Here is a 20,642-nt window from a genome sequence, read left to right on the forward strand (position 1 = left end):
AAACTGTGAAAGAAATGTGAACGTTACAAACAAAAGGTTTCTTTAGATATAAAATGCAGAATGATTCCGCTCGGCCTAAACCCGTCTGATAAGCTCCCCGGATAAATGTCATTTTCAGTGAGCATCCAATCAGAATGCAGAACAGCCTGATGTTTAGAATAGCTTTGTGCCTTTTGAAGATACAGATACTATGAAAACAGAGTCCGGGGAAAATGTTTCATTTATTTTACCCTCAATTACTCCCACCAATCACCTTGAATCCTGTTAGATAAATCTGCAAATGTGTTTATCATTAATTCACCAATGAGTAGCAGTAGTTATGTCATGGTTCTTTTAATGCCATTTATCCTTCATAATCTTACTCAAGATATTCATAAAGTATGTGACAATCGTAGATCTGTTAATATGCTGACTAGACTGAAGAAGTGAACACTTTGTGTTGTCTGGAAGAGCTATCTGCTCAAGGTTGGAGTCTTCATGTCTGGGTGATTTACGCATCTACACATTCTTATCTGCTAATAAAACCAGCTGGAGGGGAGCTGTTTCTCGGAGAATCGAGGACGAAGCTAGCAGCAGCCACTCTCCCTTGCTGGGAGAGTCGATGGCACGGCTAGAGAGCAGCTCCATTTCCCTTGCTGAAAGAAAGAATACTAGTCTCGTTTCTTACCGCAAGTAAATGATTATTGGGTTGAATCTTTGGGGCTTGGTTCTGATTTTCTCTCTTTTACAGTGTCACAAACCTGACAAATCCCTGAAGCGTTCACCCGTTAAGGTTCACTGTGAACAGTAATACTACACAATACATCCGAGAGGCACCCTAGTCTAGACGGGACCACGTGTGATGTGGCTGTAGCTTTGGGAAGTTAAAGATGGAGACCAGGAATTTCCCTCAGCAAGCCTACTGGATGACTGAAAACCTCCACGTACGCCCAATGTGGAAACAGGGCTCAGAGACTCAAATATGCACAGAAACGTGGGAAGTGAGGTGCAGAAATATTTCCATCTGAAACATCCAGCTGTGGCAGAAGGCAGTTTGTCTGCTGAAGGGCTGGAAACCAGTGCAATAAACGAGTGTCTGCAGTCAGAAGTGAAGCATGCTGAAGGTCTCTTGCAGGTTTGGGTCTACAGTTCTGATCCCCCCCCCCCCCATCGACCAGTAGTGTCCTCAATGATGAGATATACAGGCAGAGTCTTATCCATCATACAACATCATCAGGGAGGAGTCTGACTGCCACAGGGAAATGGCCCCCAAACCTACAGCCAATGTCATTAGCACCAATCCTTATTGTGAAGAACATCAAGGAGTCCTAGAAGTGATGTCGTGGCCCCCACAGAGCCCCGATCGCCATCTCATGGAGTCAGTCTGGGACGACACGAAGAGACCGACGGATCCACGGGAACTCGGGGGTTAGTTCTCCAAGATGTTTGGAACAAACTATCTGCCAATTTCCTTCCTGTCCGAGTTCATCTAGAATAATTCCTGCTATCGAGAAGGCATTTGGGGGTCACACCAAATATATCGTGTTGATATAATAATATATTGATTTAGACTTTTCTTCTGATCACTCACTTTGCATTTTGTAGATTTGATAAAGATAAACAATTAAATCCAATAATTCTGACGATTATTGACAGCATTGCTAAACACCTGCCAAAACCTTTCGCTCAGTGTTGGCTTCTGATATAATATCACATGCCGGATGGATCCTAAATTGTAAATTGTTGACTCAATCATCTCTTTAAAAATAAAACAAGACTTCACTTAGAATCTGGACAACTGTGCCGCTCGTACAATATTTCCAGTGTTGAATGGAACTACAGAGAGAGAAGCAAGCAGACGAGAACGCTGTCCACATTCAGTAAATATAGAACTGCAGAAAATAGATCTAAAGCTCATGATCAATAGTAACAAACGTCATCATTCATCCGATGCATGCGGCACGTTAAACTTTACTCCGTAAAGGAGTACTGGTGAAACTTCTCAGTACTGCAATGAATAACACAAACGCACAAAGACATAAACTTGCAAAAAATGGTTTCATTTGCTCCTGTTTCTATTACAAAAACAGCCCAAGTTATAAAAATCAAAGATGATGGATTACACTTCTATTTACAGCCGGTCCTCACTTAACGACGGACAATCCGGCTGCACGACCACCGTACCCTCGGAGAACCCGCGAGGCGCCGCCTGGAACGGCTTGGATTGGGACCGACGAGGAGGAGCGTCCTCACCTAGAAGCACGGAGGTCTGGACATAATAATGATGAACGGTCAAACTCGCGGCACCGTCCTTTCCTGATACTTTCTTTTTGGGAGCGACGCGGCTTCTGAGAGAAATCTCTTCTAAAAGGGGAGAAGAATAAAAACTACTCTTCGTCACGCCTCGCCTCCTCCCCTTCCTGTGAATTGTGTTACTCTGACGGCGTAACAGCAATTCCTTGTCGCTACACTTTTACTTTCCCATTTCGGAAGGCCAGTCGTCGTTAAACAAGTGCGTCCTTAAGGGAGGACAACCTGTAATTCACTCACATGGATGAGTCCTGGGGGGGGGGGACCCGTCCACTATCAGCTGGGATCCCAAGGTGGCTCGGAGTTGAAGTCGAACGGCTCTCGGTATAAAGACGCTCCTAGATCCTCAGGATAGTTATTATACACCTGGAAATGAGCGGACCAATCAGAGGAAAATCAGATTACCGGTAGACAGAAAAGGCAACAATTTAAGGTGCGCTGTTACATGTATACATTGTTTGCACAATCAAATCGGTATAGTTGAAGAGGAGAACATCTGTGTATGCAATTGCTAAAACAAAATGTAGGTCTGAAGATGAAAATGGAAGCAGGAGCATTTGTTTTGTTTTGTTTTCCTGTGTTTTGGACATAAACGTCCCAGATCCAGTGAAGGGAAGCGGGACCAACATGAGCAAAAGCCGAGGAACATCTAATTGATATTACCATAAGCCTCAAAATCATAACGTAACATTAAATACTCTTCTGGTTACCCAGATTGCAATCGCATCGGTTGTTATTCATTGGAAGAGTTAGCATGAGCTATTAGCTTTAGCTACTTAGAAAGGTAACGTGTTAGTTACAGAGTGAGAACATGACGATCTTCCTTCTCGTTTAAGGAGTATTTCGGGTTGCAGGCAATCTGTCGCTGCATTACAGAGACCATGACATGCTAGCTAGCTAGCTCAGGACTCGGTTAGCTAGCTGTACTTACGTCTGCGGGAAACCCGAGAGAGGGGACGGAACGCTTTTCCTCTTTAGGCGGAATTTTTAAAGAATGATGGGATCGCTAAAAGAGAAAATTATGCTTTTCATGGACGTGGTGGTTTATGTCGAGTTATGTCCGTCGATGTTTTGGCTGGTACAGATCATTTGTTATCAGCAATCGATTGAAGCGAAAGATAAGACATTCACGACAGTCAGACGAGACAGACCGGAAACAACATGTTCTCCTTCGGTGGAGGATCCACCCTTTTCTGCTTTTGATTGGCTACTACTTGTTGTTTTGCCAAGTTAGGTTGATTTCCTTTAATTTTAAGGGTGATGATAGGATAAGGCTATATTAGGTAGACCAATCACAGACAGAGTAGAGTTATGGCGTCGCTTTAAGTTTAGTGGGATGAGAAAATTTGAGGACCGACAAACAGAGGCGTCAAAGTCAATTAAAAGTCAAATATCGTGTTAAAATAGCTAAATAAAATATATTTTAACGACGGTGGAAAGAAAAGTTGAAAGAAAGAAAGAAAGAAGAGAGAAAGAAAGAAGGAAAGAAAGAAAGAATCACATTGATATGATAAAACTGATCAATTGATCTTGATATCAGTCTGCTCCTCAACAACAACTAACAAAATCAACTAGTACTACTACTACTACTACTACTAATAATAACAACAACAATAATAACCCTAACAATATCCTGTATAGCATATGTATATGCATATGCCCAGTGTTTAAAGTTTCCAAGACTTACCTGTGTTATGTCTTCATTGTGTTTATAATGCTGTCCAATAAAAATGGCAGAATTTCCCTTTTGTCAGATACCAAAATAAACAGTTGCAGCATCACTCCCTTGAGTAATCAGTTAATGTGTGCATTTTTGATTTGAAGTTTGAACTCGATTGTCCCATCCTTCGTCGTTGTGTGCTCTGGTCTGGTCTGGTGTAGTTGAGCGTGCCTCACTCCTCAACACTGGAGGTGGAGTGTGTCAAGAAAATGTCAGCTACCGTTTAAGAACAGAAGGAAATTGTTTTCCCTGGAAGTTTTTTTACTCAATATTTAATGATTTCAAGAATTCTTACAAAGTGACAGTGACATGTGTATAATTTTAACGGCCACAAGAACAACTATACTATGATTTCTACATAAAGCATAGCATTTATATCATCCAATCCGAGCGGCCCGGTGGCGCAGTGGTAAGCGCTGTTGCCTCACAGCAAGGAGGCCGCGGGTCAGAATCTGACTTGTGGCCTTTCTGTGAGGAGTTTGCATGTTCTCCCCGTGTCTGTGTGGGTTCTCTCCGGGTTCTCCGGCTTCCTCCCACCACCAAAAACATGCAGCCCAGGCTGATTGGTGACACTGAATTGTCCGTAGGTGTGAGTGTGTGTGTGGCTGATTGTCTGTCTCTGTGTTGCCCTGCGATGAACTGGCGGCTTGTCCAGGGTGTACCCTGCCCCCCGGCCATTGACTGCTGAGATAGGCTCCAGCTTGGCCCGTGACCCGATAACGGACAAAGCGGTTGGAAAATGAATGAATGAATATCATCCAATCCAAGAGTTCTGTTCTTCTATGGAGCTCTTCCATACTGTAGACACAAAGACACAAGCAGGTTTATATACCTTCATCAAAAACGCAGCGTTAATATTTTCCTACAGCAAGGATATCAGTATAAATGTCTTGCTTGGGGGGAAATGTGGCTTAATGGTGGAGCCAGCAGAACTCATGATTGCGGACAGCAAGAAGTGACAGCCATCCTACAAACCAATGAGAACTATGATGAGGATGCAATGAAGTGACCCACAGTCAAATACCTTCAGGATAAGTTGGTGCTGAAAAGCCATTTTAGTCTTTTCTCCAGTGTGTCTGCCTGCAGCCTCCTGGTCATCAGCTGGAGCAGTAAGATGTCTTTAGGAGGAGAAAGATGTCCATAATGTCAAGACACGGGAACACCTCCATGCATGGAGAGTTCCACCCAAAGTCCAAACACTCAGAATCTCTAACATGAGAAGGGAGGCTGAGGATTTGTGGAGTGTCAGAGCCCCAAGCTCGGATGAACCAAGGAGCATCCACGACTAGAGGCTGTGCAAAGATGTTGATAAGACAGTCCAGTCTGTAGTAACAGAGTGCAAGATGTAAGCTGAGATCCATATGCTGAGATGCACAACCAAATGACAGAGACTGTGAACAGGAATATTCTGCTCCTGGTATGAACTCAACTCCTACTGGGATGCACCATGGAAACAACAGCACCAATATCCTCTTCAACTTCCAGACTGATAAGCAGCTGCATGTCGAACAAGTCAAACATATGATGAGGAGCAGATACGCCCGGCAATACCAACTGACAGTAGCATCGGGTCGGAGTAAGACAAGAACAAAGAACTAAAGTCCAGAAAAGTAGGTTATTGAACAAAAATGTGAATTCACATTACTGGGAAATCATTCAGAGAGCTACACAGGTTTTGAGGACCCCTTAGGGAAAATAAACAATAGCAGCGCTTGTTCCCCTATAAAACAGTCGCTCCGAGTCCATTGTGAAGGCTGCATAGGCAATTTCATTTCCTTGGACTCTAACACAAAGGTTGTTCCGTGTTTTGTAAATGTTTTCTCAGATATTCAATGAGGCTATGTATATGTAAAACTAATCACACATAGCATCTAAAGTGGCTTCCAGTAAAGCACAATGTTTGATTTCCATTGTTGGATCAGAATAGTCAGTGCCGAACATTGGGAATGCGACAGCACCCACTGCTAGTGGCTGCATCATGCAGTAGGAATTCTGGTTTGAAAGCATAGCAAACAGATGACATCAACGCACATGATTGGAACGAACAGCATAGTTTAACCCCAAATGATCTAGAGCAGGGGTCTCAAACTCAAATTACCTGGGGGGCCGCAGGAGGCAAAGTCTGGGTGAGGTCGGGCCACATCAGGTATTCCACAAAAAAAGAAAGTCGAATGTGGCTCAACCTCTCGCCCGTAAAAATCTTACTTTTCTCATTTTCTGAAAAAAGTGGCTTTGAGAAATGTTTTTAAATATTACCCTCTTTTCAGCATTTTTAATCGAAAACTCAAAAGACATTCTTGAGATATTCATAAATTGAATATATATATATTTTTAATTCATATAAAACTTGCAGCCCGCATTATCCTTAAACTTTCAAACCTTAAACAAGCCATAAATTATCATCCTGCAGGTCGCGAGTTTGAGATCCCTGATCTAGAGTCTTTAGCCATGGAGGAATAAGCAATACATTCCTATAAAACCAAAATGATCGAAATCAAGAATTCTGCAGCGTCTCTGGATATTTGAGAAGCATCAATCAGTTTACTTGCTATTTACTATGTCTGACTGGTAAAACTTTCCATGAACTGGTCTTACGTAACAGAGTGTTGTGTTGAATGCGTTGTCCGGTCACTCAGCAGCACTTTTTGCGAAAGAACGTTTCAAAGCAAGAGGAACAAACATTTGCTCACACTGATCCGAATGGTAAGCATAGCCTGAAACTGGATGCAGGGATACAACAAATATACCAAAGCGATCTCATCTGAAACAATAGTCTGTTCAAAAGTGTGTTTGTGGTAACTATTATTATTATTAGTTGTTGGGTTTTTTTTTAACACACAGACATTAATTGTAAAATGTGCATTTTTGGTTTCACGATGTGTCTTTATCTTTGGGCTGTCCCTGAGCTTGTCAACTTTTAACAATACTATCCAAATGGTGCAGGAGTAAAGTAAGATATAAGATGATTGTAAAACAATAACACCACCTAAAAAATGGTGCACATTTCACCCTGCTTCCTGTCTGCCAAGATAGATTGCAGGAGAAGTGATTATGGTAAGTTAAAAGCTGTCAGTAGTTTTGATCAATATATTAGATTTATTTGAAAATGGTTTATTTATGCGACAAGCAGGAAGTCAGCTCCAACTAAAAATAGAGACTGTCTGTCATGTTTAATTGTGAACAGAATGTGTTTTGTGATTTGTTAGATATTCTGCATGTAAATCATGTTGGAGAACACCTAATGTGATCGGACTACTGTTGTATGTATATTTGTGTGGCTTTCCCCCCAGACTATAATATTAAACCTGTTATTATTACATTAATTTTTATTGCTATAACCATTTCTTTTCATTGAACACAGAGCATGCCCTACAGACTCTCAACAGTTTGCATCCTTCAGACACATTGATGTATGTGTGTGTGTGTGTGTGTGTGTGTGTCCTGATAACGTCCAGCCAGGCTGACCTCTAGCCAGTCATGGGCAAGCTTACCCTGCCGTTTGATGTCAAGGTTTGGCTCCAGGCAGACCAAGCATTGTGTCCCAAACAATGAACGCCAGACCAACTCAACTATAAACATGTCCCATTGGGGGCGTTTTCCTTAGATTGTGGGCACGAGATATGGTGACACCCAAAGTCAGGAAACCTGACTGGGGCTTTTCAAAATTTAGTAAACACGAAAGACTATAATGCTGCTGACATTGAATCAAAGATTGCCTGTCTCATTCTCCAATACTGTAGATAATACACTTTATAAGTTCATTGGTGCTCGCATTTGGGGTGGTTGTTCATATATCTTGTAATTCATGGAGTAGTTCACTCTAAATACATAATGAGATAATGTTGCATTGCCTTAAAATACTGAAAATATCAGTCTCATCATTCCAATGCCAATCAGTGAGCTCTATAATAACATAACATCCATTCAATCTTGATCGATTTAACAAGAATCTGTTGGTCCTTGGTGACTTAGATTATATGGTCTTCTATGCTAGCAAGCATAAGCCTTGCTGGAAGGTTCTCGAACCTTATCGATACATGATCTTAGAATAAAAAGTGCCAAAAATGATTTGGAGCGGTCCTTTATTACATGCAGTACCCACTCTTCAACAGCAGTGGTCGCTGTTGCGTTTCCTCAGTGCGCAGTGTGTGAGAGGCCTTCCGGTTCCGCTTGCAGGTCAGCTGACTGATGATGCTGTCAGGAGGAGATCGAACCAACTGTATTGAATGGCAACTATGAACATCACCAAGCCTTAGAACCCAAATCTCCACGTATATTTATTATTTTAACGGACGCACTTAGCATTCAGAGGTGAGCGAAACGATAAGGAATGTTGTTTTTCTGTTGTGTGTACAGCTAATGGCTAACGGTGGCTAATCCTTTCTAATCATCCGACCTTAATTATTCTGATTCGTAGCTTTGGTTTCTGTACAACAATGTTTAAAATGTTGTATTCGAGGAATGATAATCTCAATGTCTCCCGGATTAACAACGCGAAATTAGCTCCTGTTGCTACTCATTTTATGAGCTTACTTTAAACAGTGTGAAGACACCATTGAAAACACACTAGCTTGTCTCTTTCTGAATATTGATCGCAGCTCTTTACCTGTGTCGTCACCAAATTGGTGCTGTTAAGAGACTCTGTGTCTCTATGTGTTTCATTAACTGTTAGAATGGACACAATCTAAATGAAGATATTTTGTCAGTTTTCTCTAGCGCTCCCTGAGCTGCAACCATGACAGAGTTTTGGTTGATCTCGGCACCTGGAGAGAAGACCTGCCAGCAGACATGGGACAAGATGATGGCGTCCACCACGCGCACCAACAACCTCTCGGTCAATCACAAGTTCAGCATCCCTGACCTCAAGGTTAGCGTTTCTCCCCAAAGAGTCAGAGAAAGACGCACACAGAGCATTTTGTTGTATTTAACCGATGGAGAAACTAGTTGAATTCAGCACATCATCTTCTATCAATTATTTAAAATGTAATATTGTAGAATTCTGTGTAAAAATAGGCAAATACGAAAATGACCGACCTTATATATCCACTGTCAAGAATAATCCGATTGTGTGCATGCGCTGCAGCCTTTACACAGATTTGTGGCCCGCATGTTGAGGCGCTGGTTTGGTGAAGTTTTCATCCACAGAGTTGCTCCGCTCGTCTGCTCTGGCTCCTCTTGTTGCTGAAGGTGAAGTAGCCGCTCTGACCTCACGGCCCCATTGGCTGAAATGTTCTCCTGGAACTGTTAACAACACACGAATGGCTCCGGACAAAGAGGCGCCATCCTAAGCACATCGGCCTCTTGGATGTCACTGTTTAAGCACAGCCCCGCTGACCCCATTTAAAATTCCAAATCTGAAGCCTGAAGAGTCAAATGTCGTTACGTGCTGATATTTGACTGTGTTTTTTGTGCTCCTGAATAGGTGGGGACACTAGATGTCTTGGTTGGGCTCTCAGATGAACTGGCCAAATTAGACACTTTTGTTGAAAGGTATGCTCCCTGCTGTATTCTGACCTGGGATGAATATTACTGTTTCCTATCTGAAAGGAGTAATACTTTTTTTGGCCTGTTATAATGATGAAAACAGACTTTATTTAAAGAAAAACATCTCCTTAAATCTGACAGGACTTTGATGTAGTCTGTTTAGCGTTGCCTAATCCCTTATCTTGTAACGATGAGGAGTTTCACTGGTGCCTGAGGGTAGCGGGCCTCACGCTCTAAGCCCTGGAATTTACAGTTGGCTGATGCACGGGCAGTTCTCTCTTCATTCATATTTGTGCCTGGTGACTTGTGACTTGTGTTCATAGCAACGTATGACGTAGAATAATTTATAGTCCTTTGGAAATATTGATGTTGTAAACTCAGACCTCTGAGCGCTGTTTTGCCTCCTCTGTAGAGTCTGAGAAAGACCAGCCTTGTAACGTGGTCTCACTTGTTCGTCTGCAGCTCGTCTCTAGTGGAATTCCGTCGTTGACGTTTCTGAATTACACACCATTAAAAGAACAGCAACAATTCATAATAAAAGTGTAATAGTGAAGGTCCTGTTCACATTTTTTATTATTATTTAATAATTACTTTGTTGTCATTTTCCATTATAACAGTAAATTTAAATAAAATGATTTAAAAAAAAAAAGATGAACCGAAGTGGCTGAACTTCTTGTCACAAGATAAGACCCGACTTAATGGTCGTACACACAGTTCTGCTTTGATGTGCAGCTGAACAGTGCGGTAAGAAATGTCTGGCATATTACTTGTCAGAAAATTACCGTAACAAGAATTTGTGAAGGTGTTTGATGTGCTTGTGTAACAATCAGGGCTAGAGGTTGAGTGGTTCTCAGTGGCTTTGTCCATTCACGTTGTGCTAAGTGTGGTGTGTTTTGATGTCTCCTGGCTGTTCACAGTGTGGTGAAAAAGGTTGCTCAGTACATGGCTGACGTGCTGGAGGACAGTCGGGACAAAGTACAGGAGAACCTGCTGGCCAATGGAGGTACAGTGATGGATCTATGACAGTATGGCCTGATTATTTAACGGGATAGAGGTGATAATAACAAGATTTAGGCTCACTGATGTTCAAAATACAAGTGCAGCTAAAAAAAGCGTTAGAGCTTAATGAAAAACTTTATTTTAAATTGATTTATTATCCAGAGATGTTCTGGAAGCCCGGGTTGCTTTGATTGTGGCTTCTATATTGTGGGGTCTGAGTGTCTCATCTTCCTCTTGAGAATACTTTGCAGATTCCTAACCTGGCTTCAGTTCAGGGGAGTTTTAAAACTGTGGCCGATGCTAAGTCCTGCTGGAGAAGGAAACCAGCTTCTCCATGAAGCTTGTCATCCGATGGAAGCATGAAGTGCTCTAGAGTCTCCTGGTAGAGGCTGCGTTTACTCTGCCATCCCTGACTGCGGACACTTTCCACTGGACTTCAAGCATCGTGGATTCTGTTCCTCTCCACCCTTCATTCAGACCGAGTCCTGGATTTGAAAATTCAATGCAAAATGTGCTTTCATCTGAAGGACTTTGGACCACTGAGCAACGGTCCAGTTCTTCTCCTTGGCCCAGGAAAGACTCTTCTGATGTTGCCTCTGCTTCAGGACACCATGAATGAGACTCTTTGAGTCCATTTCCTGTGGTGGTTCTTTTTGCTCCGACTTGAGCCTCAGTCCTTGTGGAGTTTCCTCAAGGCTGTTGTCGTCCCTGCTGCTTGTTCACCTTCTCCGTCCACACTTCCCTCCGTCAAGTCAACGTTCCGTGAACGCGCTTTGAAGCAGCATTCCGTGATCAATGATCTTCTGTGTCTTCCCCTGCTTCTGCAGGAGGTCCCTGAGAGTCCTCTGGACAACTGACAGTACTCCTGGCCTTGCTGAATAACAAGTGTATCTTTATCCATCACCTTATTAAGTGTAATCTAATAATCAGCAGAGAGCATAAACGGCATGACTTTTTTTTGGCTCTGTTTTCAGTTGATCTTGTTACCTACATCACAAGATTCCAGTGGGACATGGCAAAATATCCCATCAAACAGTCACTTAAAAACATCTCTGAAATCATCTCAAAGGTGGGTTTCTCATGTTGGGAATCTTCTAGTATTGGTCAATATCTAAATACATGAAAGTGTGCGTACTTCTTCTCTTTGTGATAGTGGTTAGCCATCTATTTCCCCTTCTCCATGTAGCCGTGTGTGTTAAAGCGCATGTTAATCGCACATTCTCTCAAACATGTTTTTGATCTTTTACAGCAAGTAAGCCAGATTGACAATGACTTGAAGACCAGAGCATCTGCATATAACAGCCTGAAGGGTAATCTGCAGAATTTAGAGAGGAAGAATGCGTGAGTAATCCATGTAGAAATGGGCTGTCTGGTTTATCGGCCATCTTGACCTTATAATGACGTGTTATGTGCCGCATACTCCCATCTTCGTCATTGACCATGTTTCCATAGCAACATAGTCTAAAAAATTCACTGCAATTCTAAGGTGCGCTATCAATAATATGAATGTGATGTTTTATTGCGCTCCTGTTTTCTGCCACCAGGGGGAGTCTACTGACCAGGAGCCTAGCCGACATAGTCAAGAAGGAAGACTTCATACTTAATTCAGAGTACCTCGTCACTCTGCTGGTGGTCGTACCAAAGTGAGTATAACTTGTCTAGTATGGCAGGTAGTTAAAAAATGTCTGGATCTATATAATGCAATCTGGAACATTTAGCATGAGACGATGACTCGTTATCTTCAAACACTTTGTTTGCTCAGGACAGCGTATGCTGATTGGCAGAAAGCATACGAGACACTGGCTGAAATGGTGGTCCCCCGATCCTCACAGTAAGTGATGCGATAAAACGCTGGCTATCGCCGTGGTTATGGATCACGAATCATTGCAGCAGAAGAGCAAGTGCTTGTCTTTTTTTTTTTTTTTTTTTTACAGCCTACTTTTTGAAGACAATGATAGTGGCCTGTTCAGTGTCACTCTATTTCTGAAAGCCATGGACGACTTCAAACACAAAGCCAGAGAGAACAAGTAAGAGTAACACTGAGGTAACAAACACTGCCCTGCACTGGACAGACTCACACAGCAGTGAAGATTCTCATTCAGGGCAGGGTAGATCTCCGTGTTCAGTAAAGTCAACCGGAATTCTAGGAAAAGCTTGAAGACGTTTTGCCTCTCATCTCGGAGGCTTCTTCCGTTCTGAGGCTCCAGGCGCTCCAACTGAACTACCAAAGAACTGAAGAGGCCTCTTTGATGGGAGGTGAAACGTCTTCAAGCTTTTCCTACGACTCCAGTAGACGTTACTCTGATCTGTCTGCATGAGAGCACATTCTCGAGGAGCTGGGCTGCGAGTGGGAATAAAAGTAGCTCAACCAACTGCAGTGAACAAATGAAGCTGATTCAGTCCCTCTTCATCGTCTTTTCAGGTTCATAGTGAGAGACTTCCTGTATAATGAAGAGGAGATGAAGGCAGACAAAGAGGAGATGACGCGACTCTCCACTGACAAGAAGAAGCAGTTTGTAAGTGATGGAGCGTGAAAGAACTTGCTGCCTCAGCATGCTCACACGTTTGTGGTTTTGTAGGAGCCACGAAATCAAAAACTCATTGTCACAAACAAAAGTTTGACTTAAATTATGCCATGGATCAGTAAACATTACAGAGAGAAGGGCGTCACTTTATTTCACAGAACATTTTTAATATGGTAATGGTATTGATTTTTTACGTTTTTCAAGATATAGATTATGGAGCAGTCCAACACCTGATAATTTTATAATTTCATTATTTCAATCATTTTAAAGGAAGGTTTGCTGGATCCTCTCATTTTCATGTTTTATTTTTTTATTGAATGCATAGTTGTTGTTGTTTTTTTTTTACTGTGGGTTTGCTTAATGTTTTCTGCCTTGGAAACAATAGATTGAAAAGCTTGTAGCAGTATGAGATATTCACACTAAACATTAAAAAAAATTCTTAGAGAACAGAAAGCCATTGGCCAAATTAGGTTTTGATTATCAACACAGAAAAATATATATATTTTTCTCAATAATTGCAAATGCATGGTCCTCTCAGATTCAAGGCTGACTGATTCTAAAAAAGGTACAACCCTAATCTGTATCTGTTCCCTGCAGGGCCCACTTGTCCGGTGGCTGAAGGTGAACTTTGGGGAAGCCTTCATTGCCTGGATCCATATCAAAGCATTAAGGGTCTTTGTGGAATCCGTTTTAAGGTATCGCCTTCTTTAAATAAAAAGCCTAATAGTCATCTTTCATTGTTGGAGTGACGTGTCTTGGACGTTTCCCTCTAGATATGGGCTGCCGGTGAACTTTCAGGCCATGCTCCTGCAGCCAAACAGGAAGACTATGAAGAAGCTGAGGGAGGTGCTCAATGACCTGTACAAACATCTGGACAGCAGTGCAGCAGCTATCATTGATGTGAGTGCTCTGATGATAGGATATGATCTATAGCAGGACAATTACGTTAAAGAGATACATGTACATAAGGAACTTACTGACAGATATTTTATACGATAAAAACGGTATACTAATACTGAATAACACGACTAATGTCATCTCAGTAAGTAATTCATCCATAGTTGAAATACAAATGCACCATATTATATAATACCTCTCTGACGTCATTTAGAAATGGTGAAATGTTGTAGCTTTGAATTATTACTATTTTAGATTGCATATATAGATGTGGCAGGTTGCTCCACTGGAGAAGACGACATTAACTACACCAAACCGTGGATTTATTTCATTTCCTAAATCCACTGATTCCTTCTAAGTAGGTTGCTACTAGAAAAGTGGGACAATGAATTATACTCTAACAACGCTTGCGAAAGATTAATGTGGTTGATTCTTTTCTCTTTTTTTTTGCTGTGTGTACTATGAGCACACAATGCATTATAATGCTTAAAAAGTAAAGGAGGAGCTGTTTAACAGGAGGGAAGCGGTATCTTTTCTACTTTAAAATTATTTCATTTCTAAACAGTCTTGCCTTTGCTATTATGATAATTATTACTACTATTATTCAGTATTCTCCTGGTTTTGTATTTATTTATTTAGAGTTGAATGGGACTATTATGAAGCCCATTTATAGGATTAGTAGTTGGACTGATGGTTTGAGTCCCCGTTGTGGATTCAGATAGCAAGTCCGCCTCCTTGTGGCTATAGTTGGTTGCGTTAAATTTAGATTATATTGGTTTGTTTGTTTGTTTTAATGGAGGTACGGGGCTGTATTGACATAGAATCAATGGCAGTGTTGAGTAAATAACTTTAAATGGCATGAATCCTAATAATGTAGAAAGAAAAATAAAGAACTGTTTTAATGTAATGTAATCCTTACTCATTGTGTCTGTTTACTTTCAAACAAGCCGAAAACCAGTAAATATTTACTGATGTTGTTCTGCAAGGCAACATCCCTTGTTTTAACATTTTGGTGATGTCATTCTCACACAGTCCACTGTGCTATTTTTCAGTCTGCGATGGACATCCCGGGCCTAAACCTCAGCCAGCAGGACTATTACCCTTATGTCTACTACAAGATCGACTGCAGCTTGTTGGATTTTAAAGCTTAACACTATACCCATTCTGCCCCCCCCCTATCTCACCCCTCCTGTTCAGCTGCTTGCACTGCATGACCATTCCTTGTGGTAGGATAAAAAAGCTCATCAGAAATCCAGACCACCTTTACAACCTGCTTAGATTTTATTTTTATTCTCAAGATGTGGAAATCAAAGCCTTTTTGATGTGAAATGGTTGTTGTATATTTATAATATAATTCCACCTGTGCTTGTGTGTATTGATAACGGCATGTTCTGTATTGGTGTTCAGAATTATGTTTACATATGGACAATGCTAGCACCTTTGTACCCATGGCAACCACATCTGGTATGTGTTCCTTACATATTTGGGTCATCCTTGCAGCTTCTGCAACAGAAAACTTATATGAGTGTGTATATTTGCTGTCAAAGGACAGGATATTGTGTCAGCCTCTGATTGAATAAATATGTTGGTGAATAAATCCAATCAGATGTTTGACTGAACAGATCTGGGAATGCTTGGAGTGTGATGTGGGTGCATGTGAGCAGTGGCCTGTGTGGAGGAGAGAGAGGCCGTGATTCATTTTAGACCCGGGTTTAATTCCAGGAATTTATTTTATTTAATTTTTATTCACATACACTATCTAGTATAAACACGCCATCGTGTCCACAACAGCCAGCAGGGGGCAGTAAGTAGACACGATCATGAGGTCCGAGCATATTTCAGTGTATGCAGGTGAACTAAATGAATTATTAACCACACAATGGTTATACATTTTACTTCAGTTGTTAATATATACACTAATGTCTTTTCCTATTTAGTTTTTCCCTCACATTCCAGAGGACTCTGTCCTTATGGATTAATAAAGTGTATTGTATTGTATTTTAAAAGTATTTGCACTCCCAAAGCGTTTAATTAGATAAATCCTCTGCTCAGGTCGAAGAACGGGGCTGTGACACACATGTGACGTCACAGTTCTCACCAAAAATAAAATCAGGGACTGGCAAAGATGCCAATCAAGCGCATTTGCTACTGTAATAACTAGTAGAGGATCAATGAATGAATGAGAACCCGGATGGGTGAACTAAAAGTGTGTTTGCATTTCAATATGTGAAAATATAATAAAGATTCTGGCGTAAACTTGTAAAAAAAAAAAAAGGAAGTAATGATCATGCTCAAGATGAAAATCAATCGTTGAAATGACCTCAGTATGAGCTGATCAGATTTATAGATTATTTATCTAAATGAAGGTAAAATGTCAACGTACATGAATTAAGTAAACATCCAAAGTTTCCTCTGGTGTTTGAGGGCAGACAAGAGAAACACGATCAGCCCTGGGGGGTCTGGGGCCAAAGTGTCTGCTCTCTGAATATAAAGAGAGAGAGAGGGAGCGAGAGAAAGAGAGCGAGAGAGAGAGGGGGGGGAGAGAGCAAGGGAGCGAGAGCGAGAGAGCGAGGGGGGAGAGAGCGGGAGAGAGAGGGGAGAACGAGAGAGAGGAGAGAGAGCGAGGGAGCGAGAGAGAGAGAGCGAGGGGGGGAGAGAGAGGGAGAGAGGCGGTGAGAGAGAGGGAGCGCGATAGAGAGAGAGAGAAAGAGAGCAAGGGGGAAAGAGAGAGAGCGAGAAGGAGGGAGAGAGAGAGGGAGCGAGAGAGAGAGAGAGAGAAAGAGAGAGAGAGAGAGCGAGGGGGAGAGAGAGAGAGAGAGAAAGAGAGCGAGGGGGAGAGAGAGAGAGAGAAAGAGAGCGAGGGGGAGAGAGAGAGAGAGAGCGAGGGGGAGAGAGAGAGAGAGAGAGAAAGAGAGCGAGGGGGAGAGAGAGAGAGAAAGAGAGCGAGGGGGAGAGAGAGAGAGAGAGCGAGGGGGGGGGAGAGAGAGAGAGAGCGATCATGTGAGGCTGTCTGCTGCTCCCAGCAGGGACATGAGAATGAGAACTGATTACGTCTCATGACTGTCGGTACCGAGCGCTGAACGGATCCACCGCCGGTGCGCCGCTGGCTGCTCCGGGGGCAGGAGGGAAGCATCAATGCCCCCCAGGTCTGGACCTGATCTCCCCGTCGGGCCTCCCGAGCTGAGAGAATAATGAAAGGATGGCCCACCGCGGGGGGGGGCCCGACGGATGCTGCGGCAGCGACTCCGATGGATGAGCAGCGCCACGACACGATGGCTTCCCCGGAGGAGGCAGGAGCGGGAGGAGCAGGAGGAGCAGGAGGAGCAGGAGGAGCAGGAGGAGCGGGAGGAGCAGGAGGAGCGGGGGGAGCGGGAGGAGCAGGAGGAGCAGGAGGAGCAGGAGGAGCAGGGGGAGCTGGCCTGTCTCTGGAGGAGATACTGAGGCTGTACGGGCAGCCCATCAACGAGGAGCAGGCGTGGGCGGTGTGTTACCAGAGCTGCAGGACGCTGAGGGGACCGTCAGCAGCGGCTCCGACCAGGGTCTCCGGGCCGGCCGACGTCTGGATACAGAGAGACGGCTCTGTGAGGGTGGACCGCCGTGGCTGTGGAGGTAACGCGCGATGGAGCCGGAGCTATCGGGTCCAGACTCCAGACCGGGCCTTGCTTATTGGGGCAATGGCATGAGCTGAGCTGTACGTTCAGCTGCATCTGCTCTGCATCGCATCCTTAAAAATGTCACTGTTGAACACAACATGTACGTTTTAAATGATGACTTCCCAGTCTAAGAGAACACTTCGGATTAATTCCACTTCAAGATCCAACACGGTTTAAGTATGAGCGACACACAGCCGTAGAAAAAGTGGGTCCAACTGTAGCTGCTTCCATCCACGTTTTCACATCGTGCTCTATTTGCACCTGATCTATAGAGCAGATCAATACCAGAGTAACAAAGGGACACAAGAGACCTCTGCTGCTCGCTCTCTGCAGACTCGAGTGTTTTCAGTAACGTTCTCCTCAGAGAGGAGGGCAGCTGTCGGTGCATCATGTGGTTTCATCTCCTACAAGCCTCTGTTTTCCACTTTACAGCAGATCAGTGCGTTCAATCCGCTCATCCGAGTCAGGCATGTGATCAGATGGAGGTGTGAGTTTCACCTGCCTACGTGTGAATAGATGGACCTTATTCCACTGGTCCTCGTACCTGTGGCAACTATTATTAATCAGAATCAGAATCAGAAGTAGTTTAATGCCATTGTCAGTGAGCTAGGAACGTTTCTCGGTGAAGTCGTGCTACATCTAACAGTAATGACAAAATACAAAATACAAAAACCATACAAGTACGGACACATCAGCAGCAGCAGGAGTGGATACACAGATGTGTACTAGCAGCAGTAAACTAGCGTCATCACGCAGTGCAAATGGAACAGTGCAAGTTGTATTCAGGAGTCCGGGACAGAATTATTAAGTGTTCATTAGTCTTACAGCTGAGGGAAAGAAGCTGTTGTTGTGGCGGGAGGTTCTGGTCCGGATGGACCGTAGCCTCTTGCCTGAGGGGAGAGGGTCAAAGAGTCCATGTCCAGGGTGGGAAGGGTCGGCTGTGATCCGACCTGCACGCCTCCGAGTCCTGGAGACATACAGGTCCTGGAGCAATGGCAGCTTGCAGCCGATCAATTCAATTCAATTCAGTTTTATTTATATAGTGCCAGATCACAACATAAAGTCATCTCAAGGCACTTTACAGGATTAGCAGGGAAAGACCTGCAGGGAAAGACCTGCAGGGAAACACTCCGCAGCACGTTCAATGCGCTGCACTCTGTGTCTGTCCCTGGTGGTGCCGCCAGCGTACCACACGGTGATGGAGGAGGTGAGGATGGACTCCACGATGGAGGTGTAGAACTGCACCAACATCTGGGCCGGCAGCTTGAGTTTCCTCAGCTGTCGCAGGAAGTACATCCTCTGCTGAGCCTTCTTGATGAGGGAGCTGATGGTCGGCTCCCACTTGAGTTCCCGGGTGATGGTGGTGCCCAGGAAGCGGAAAGAGTCCACGATGGAGATGGGGGTAGGGGAGTCTGTGAGGGAGAGGGGGGACGGTGGGGCTGTGACATTCCTGAAGTCCACGATCATCTCCACTGTTTTCTGGCTGTTCAGCTCCAGGTTGTTGCTGCTACACCAGGACACCAGCCGGTCCACCTCCCTCCTGTAGGCCGACTCCTCACCGTCCGAGATGAGCCCGATGAGGGTGGTGTTGTCCGCAAACTTAATCAGTTTGACGGACTGATGGCTGGAGGTGCAGCAGTTGGTGTACAGGGAGAAGAGCCAAGGGGAAAGTACACAGCCCTGGGGGGATCCGGTGCTGATAGTCAGGGTGTCCGAGACCGTAGTCCCCAGCTGCACATGCTGTGCGGCTGGGGTAATAAGTTTGTATAATATTAGTTCAGATACTTCCCTCCACTAAAACACATAAGACATTAAAAAGAGAAACGTATGGACCCTCTACCTGGATCTAGTCCAATCTTCCTCCCAGCTTCACGGTCATCCATCAAAAACTTTAAGCTGAGCTGCCAGAAAAGCGTCATCCTGTGATTGTCATGCTTTAATCTTAGTGAAGTGATGCTCGTCACAATATTGCCTTCTTGTTTCCCTGCAGGTAAGTGCAGCCCTTGCTCAATAACAGAGGTGAGTATATTTTTTTGTATTTCATTATTATGTACCTGCAAATGTTTAAACACGACATTATATACATCAGCTGAACTATCATAATTTAGTTCATATAGAAAGAGTCACATTTTGTCATGGCCCAGTCTTAATGCTAAGCTAAGCTAATGAATATGAAACTGTAGGCTCACCTTACTCAACAGGACGCTTATTTCGTGAAAAGTTTTTTCCCCCCATTCAAACGGTGCTCTCTCGCCCTCGCTCCCTTTAACGAGGTCCCATTCAATCGGTGCTCTCTCGCCCTCGCTCCCTTTAACGAGGTCTTAACAAGCTGTCTGGACTCATTATGAATGTCATCAATGCAAAGCTATTCATTCCAGTGTTAATAAAACGTCACGCCCTTGGAAACGCAGTCGCTACGCTACATTTGTTACCTAAATTGAGAATATTTGTTAAATATTCCATGATGTTTTGGAATGCACCGAAAATGACTAGCAAGACCGCATATTAAACAGCAGTAGTAAATAGTACAAGTATATGTTAATAATAACAATGTGGTTTAAATGTGGCCCTCTTGGCTTCTGAAGTTGCGTGCCCCCCCCCCCCCCCCCCCCCCCCCGCTGTAGGCTGCAGATAAATCCTCACTAAGAAGCGTTGCACCAGAAACAAGCTCTCACAATGCAGGGTGTTACAGATTGGCTGAGCTGCAAAGCTTGACAGCTTTTTAAATCCTGCAGCAAGTGTTGTGCTCGCTAAACGGGTGGCGTTCTCCCCGAGATGGAGGAACTCGTGTGTGGCTCCAGCAGCTCATACGGGTGGGAATGTCAGATGCACTTTTCCTCAGTGAGCTCCTGGCCCAGCATGTTGCAGTTTCGGCATAATGACTTCATCGGAAATCAATGCAGCTAAATTCCCTGGAAATCAAGTGACTGCTTGTGGTTTTGTTTCCTCTCAGCGAGTTCTCTGTTAGCTACACATTTCCTCCTATTTATATGTTAGCGTTTAGGAATCAGTCGATGACCCTTGAAGCCTTGCCAGCTAGACTCTCCTGCTCCCGTGACGCAGCGTGAACCTCAG

At 43.6% G+C, this 20,642-nt stretch overlaps 1 protein-coding gene across 1 annotated transcript; it reads left to right on the forward strand.

Moving 5' to 3' along the window:
• Positions 1-8,189: 8,189 nt before the first annotated feature.
• Positions 8,190-15,510, forward strand: LOC137916028 (V-type proton ATPase subunit C 1-A-like). The gene is made up of 13 exons (XM_068759148.1): positions 8,190-8,320; positions 8,716-8,876; positions 9,432-9,499; positions 10,411-10,496; positions 11,467-11,561; positions 11,742-11,833; positions 12,037-12,135; positions 12,255-12,323; positions 12,427-12,519; positions 12,915-13,008; positions 13,615-13,712; positions 13,791-13,917; positions 14,967-15,510. The coding sequence occupies exons 2-13, from the start codon at positions 8,745-8,747 to the stop codon at positions 15,063-15,065; spliced, it is 1,152 nt and encodes a 383-aa protein (XP_068615249.1). The 5' UTR covers positions 8,190-8,320; positions 8,716-8,744; the 3' UTR covers positions 15,066-15,510.
• The last annotated feature ends 5,132 nt before the right edge of the window (positions 15,511-20,642 follow it).

This window comes from Brachionichthys hirsutus, unplaced genomic scaffold (assembly GCF_040956055.1).
Source record: "Brachionichthys hirsutus isolate HB-005 unplaced genomic scaffold, CSIRO-AGI_Bhir_v1 contig_485, whole genome shotgun sequence".
Lineage (NCBI taxonomy): Eukaryota > Metazoa > Chordata > Actinopteri > Lophiiformes > Brachionichthyidae > Brachionichthys > Brachionichthys hirsutus.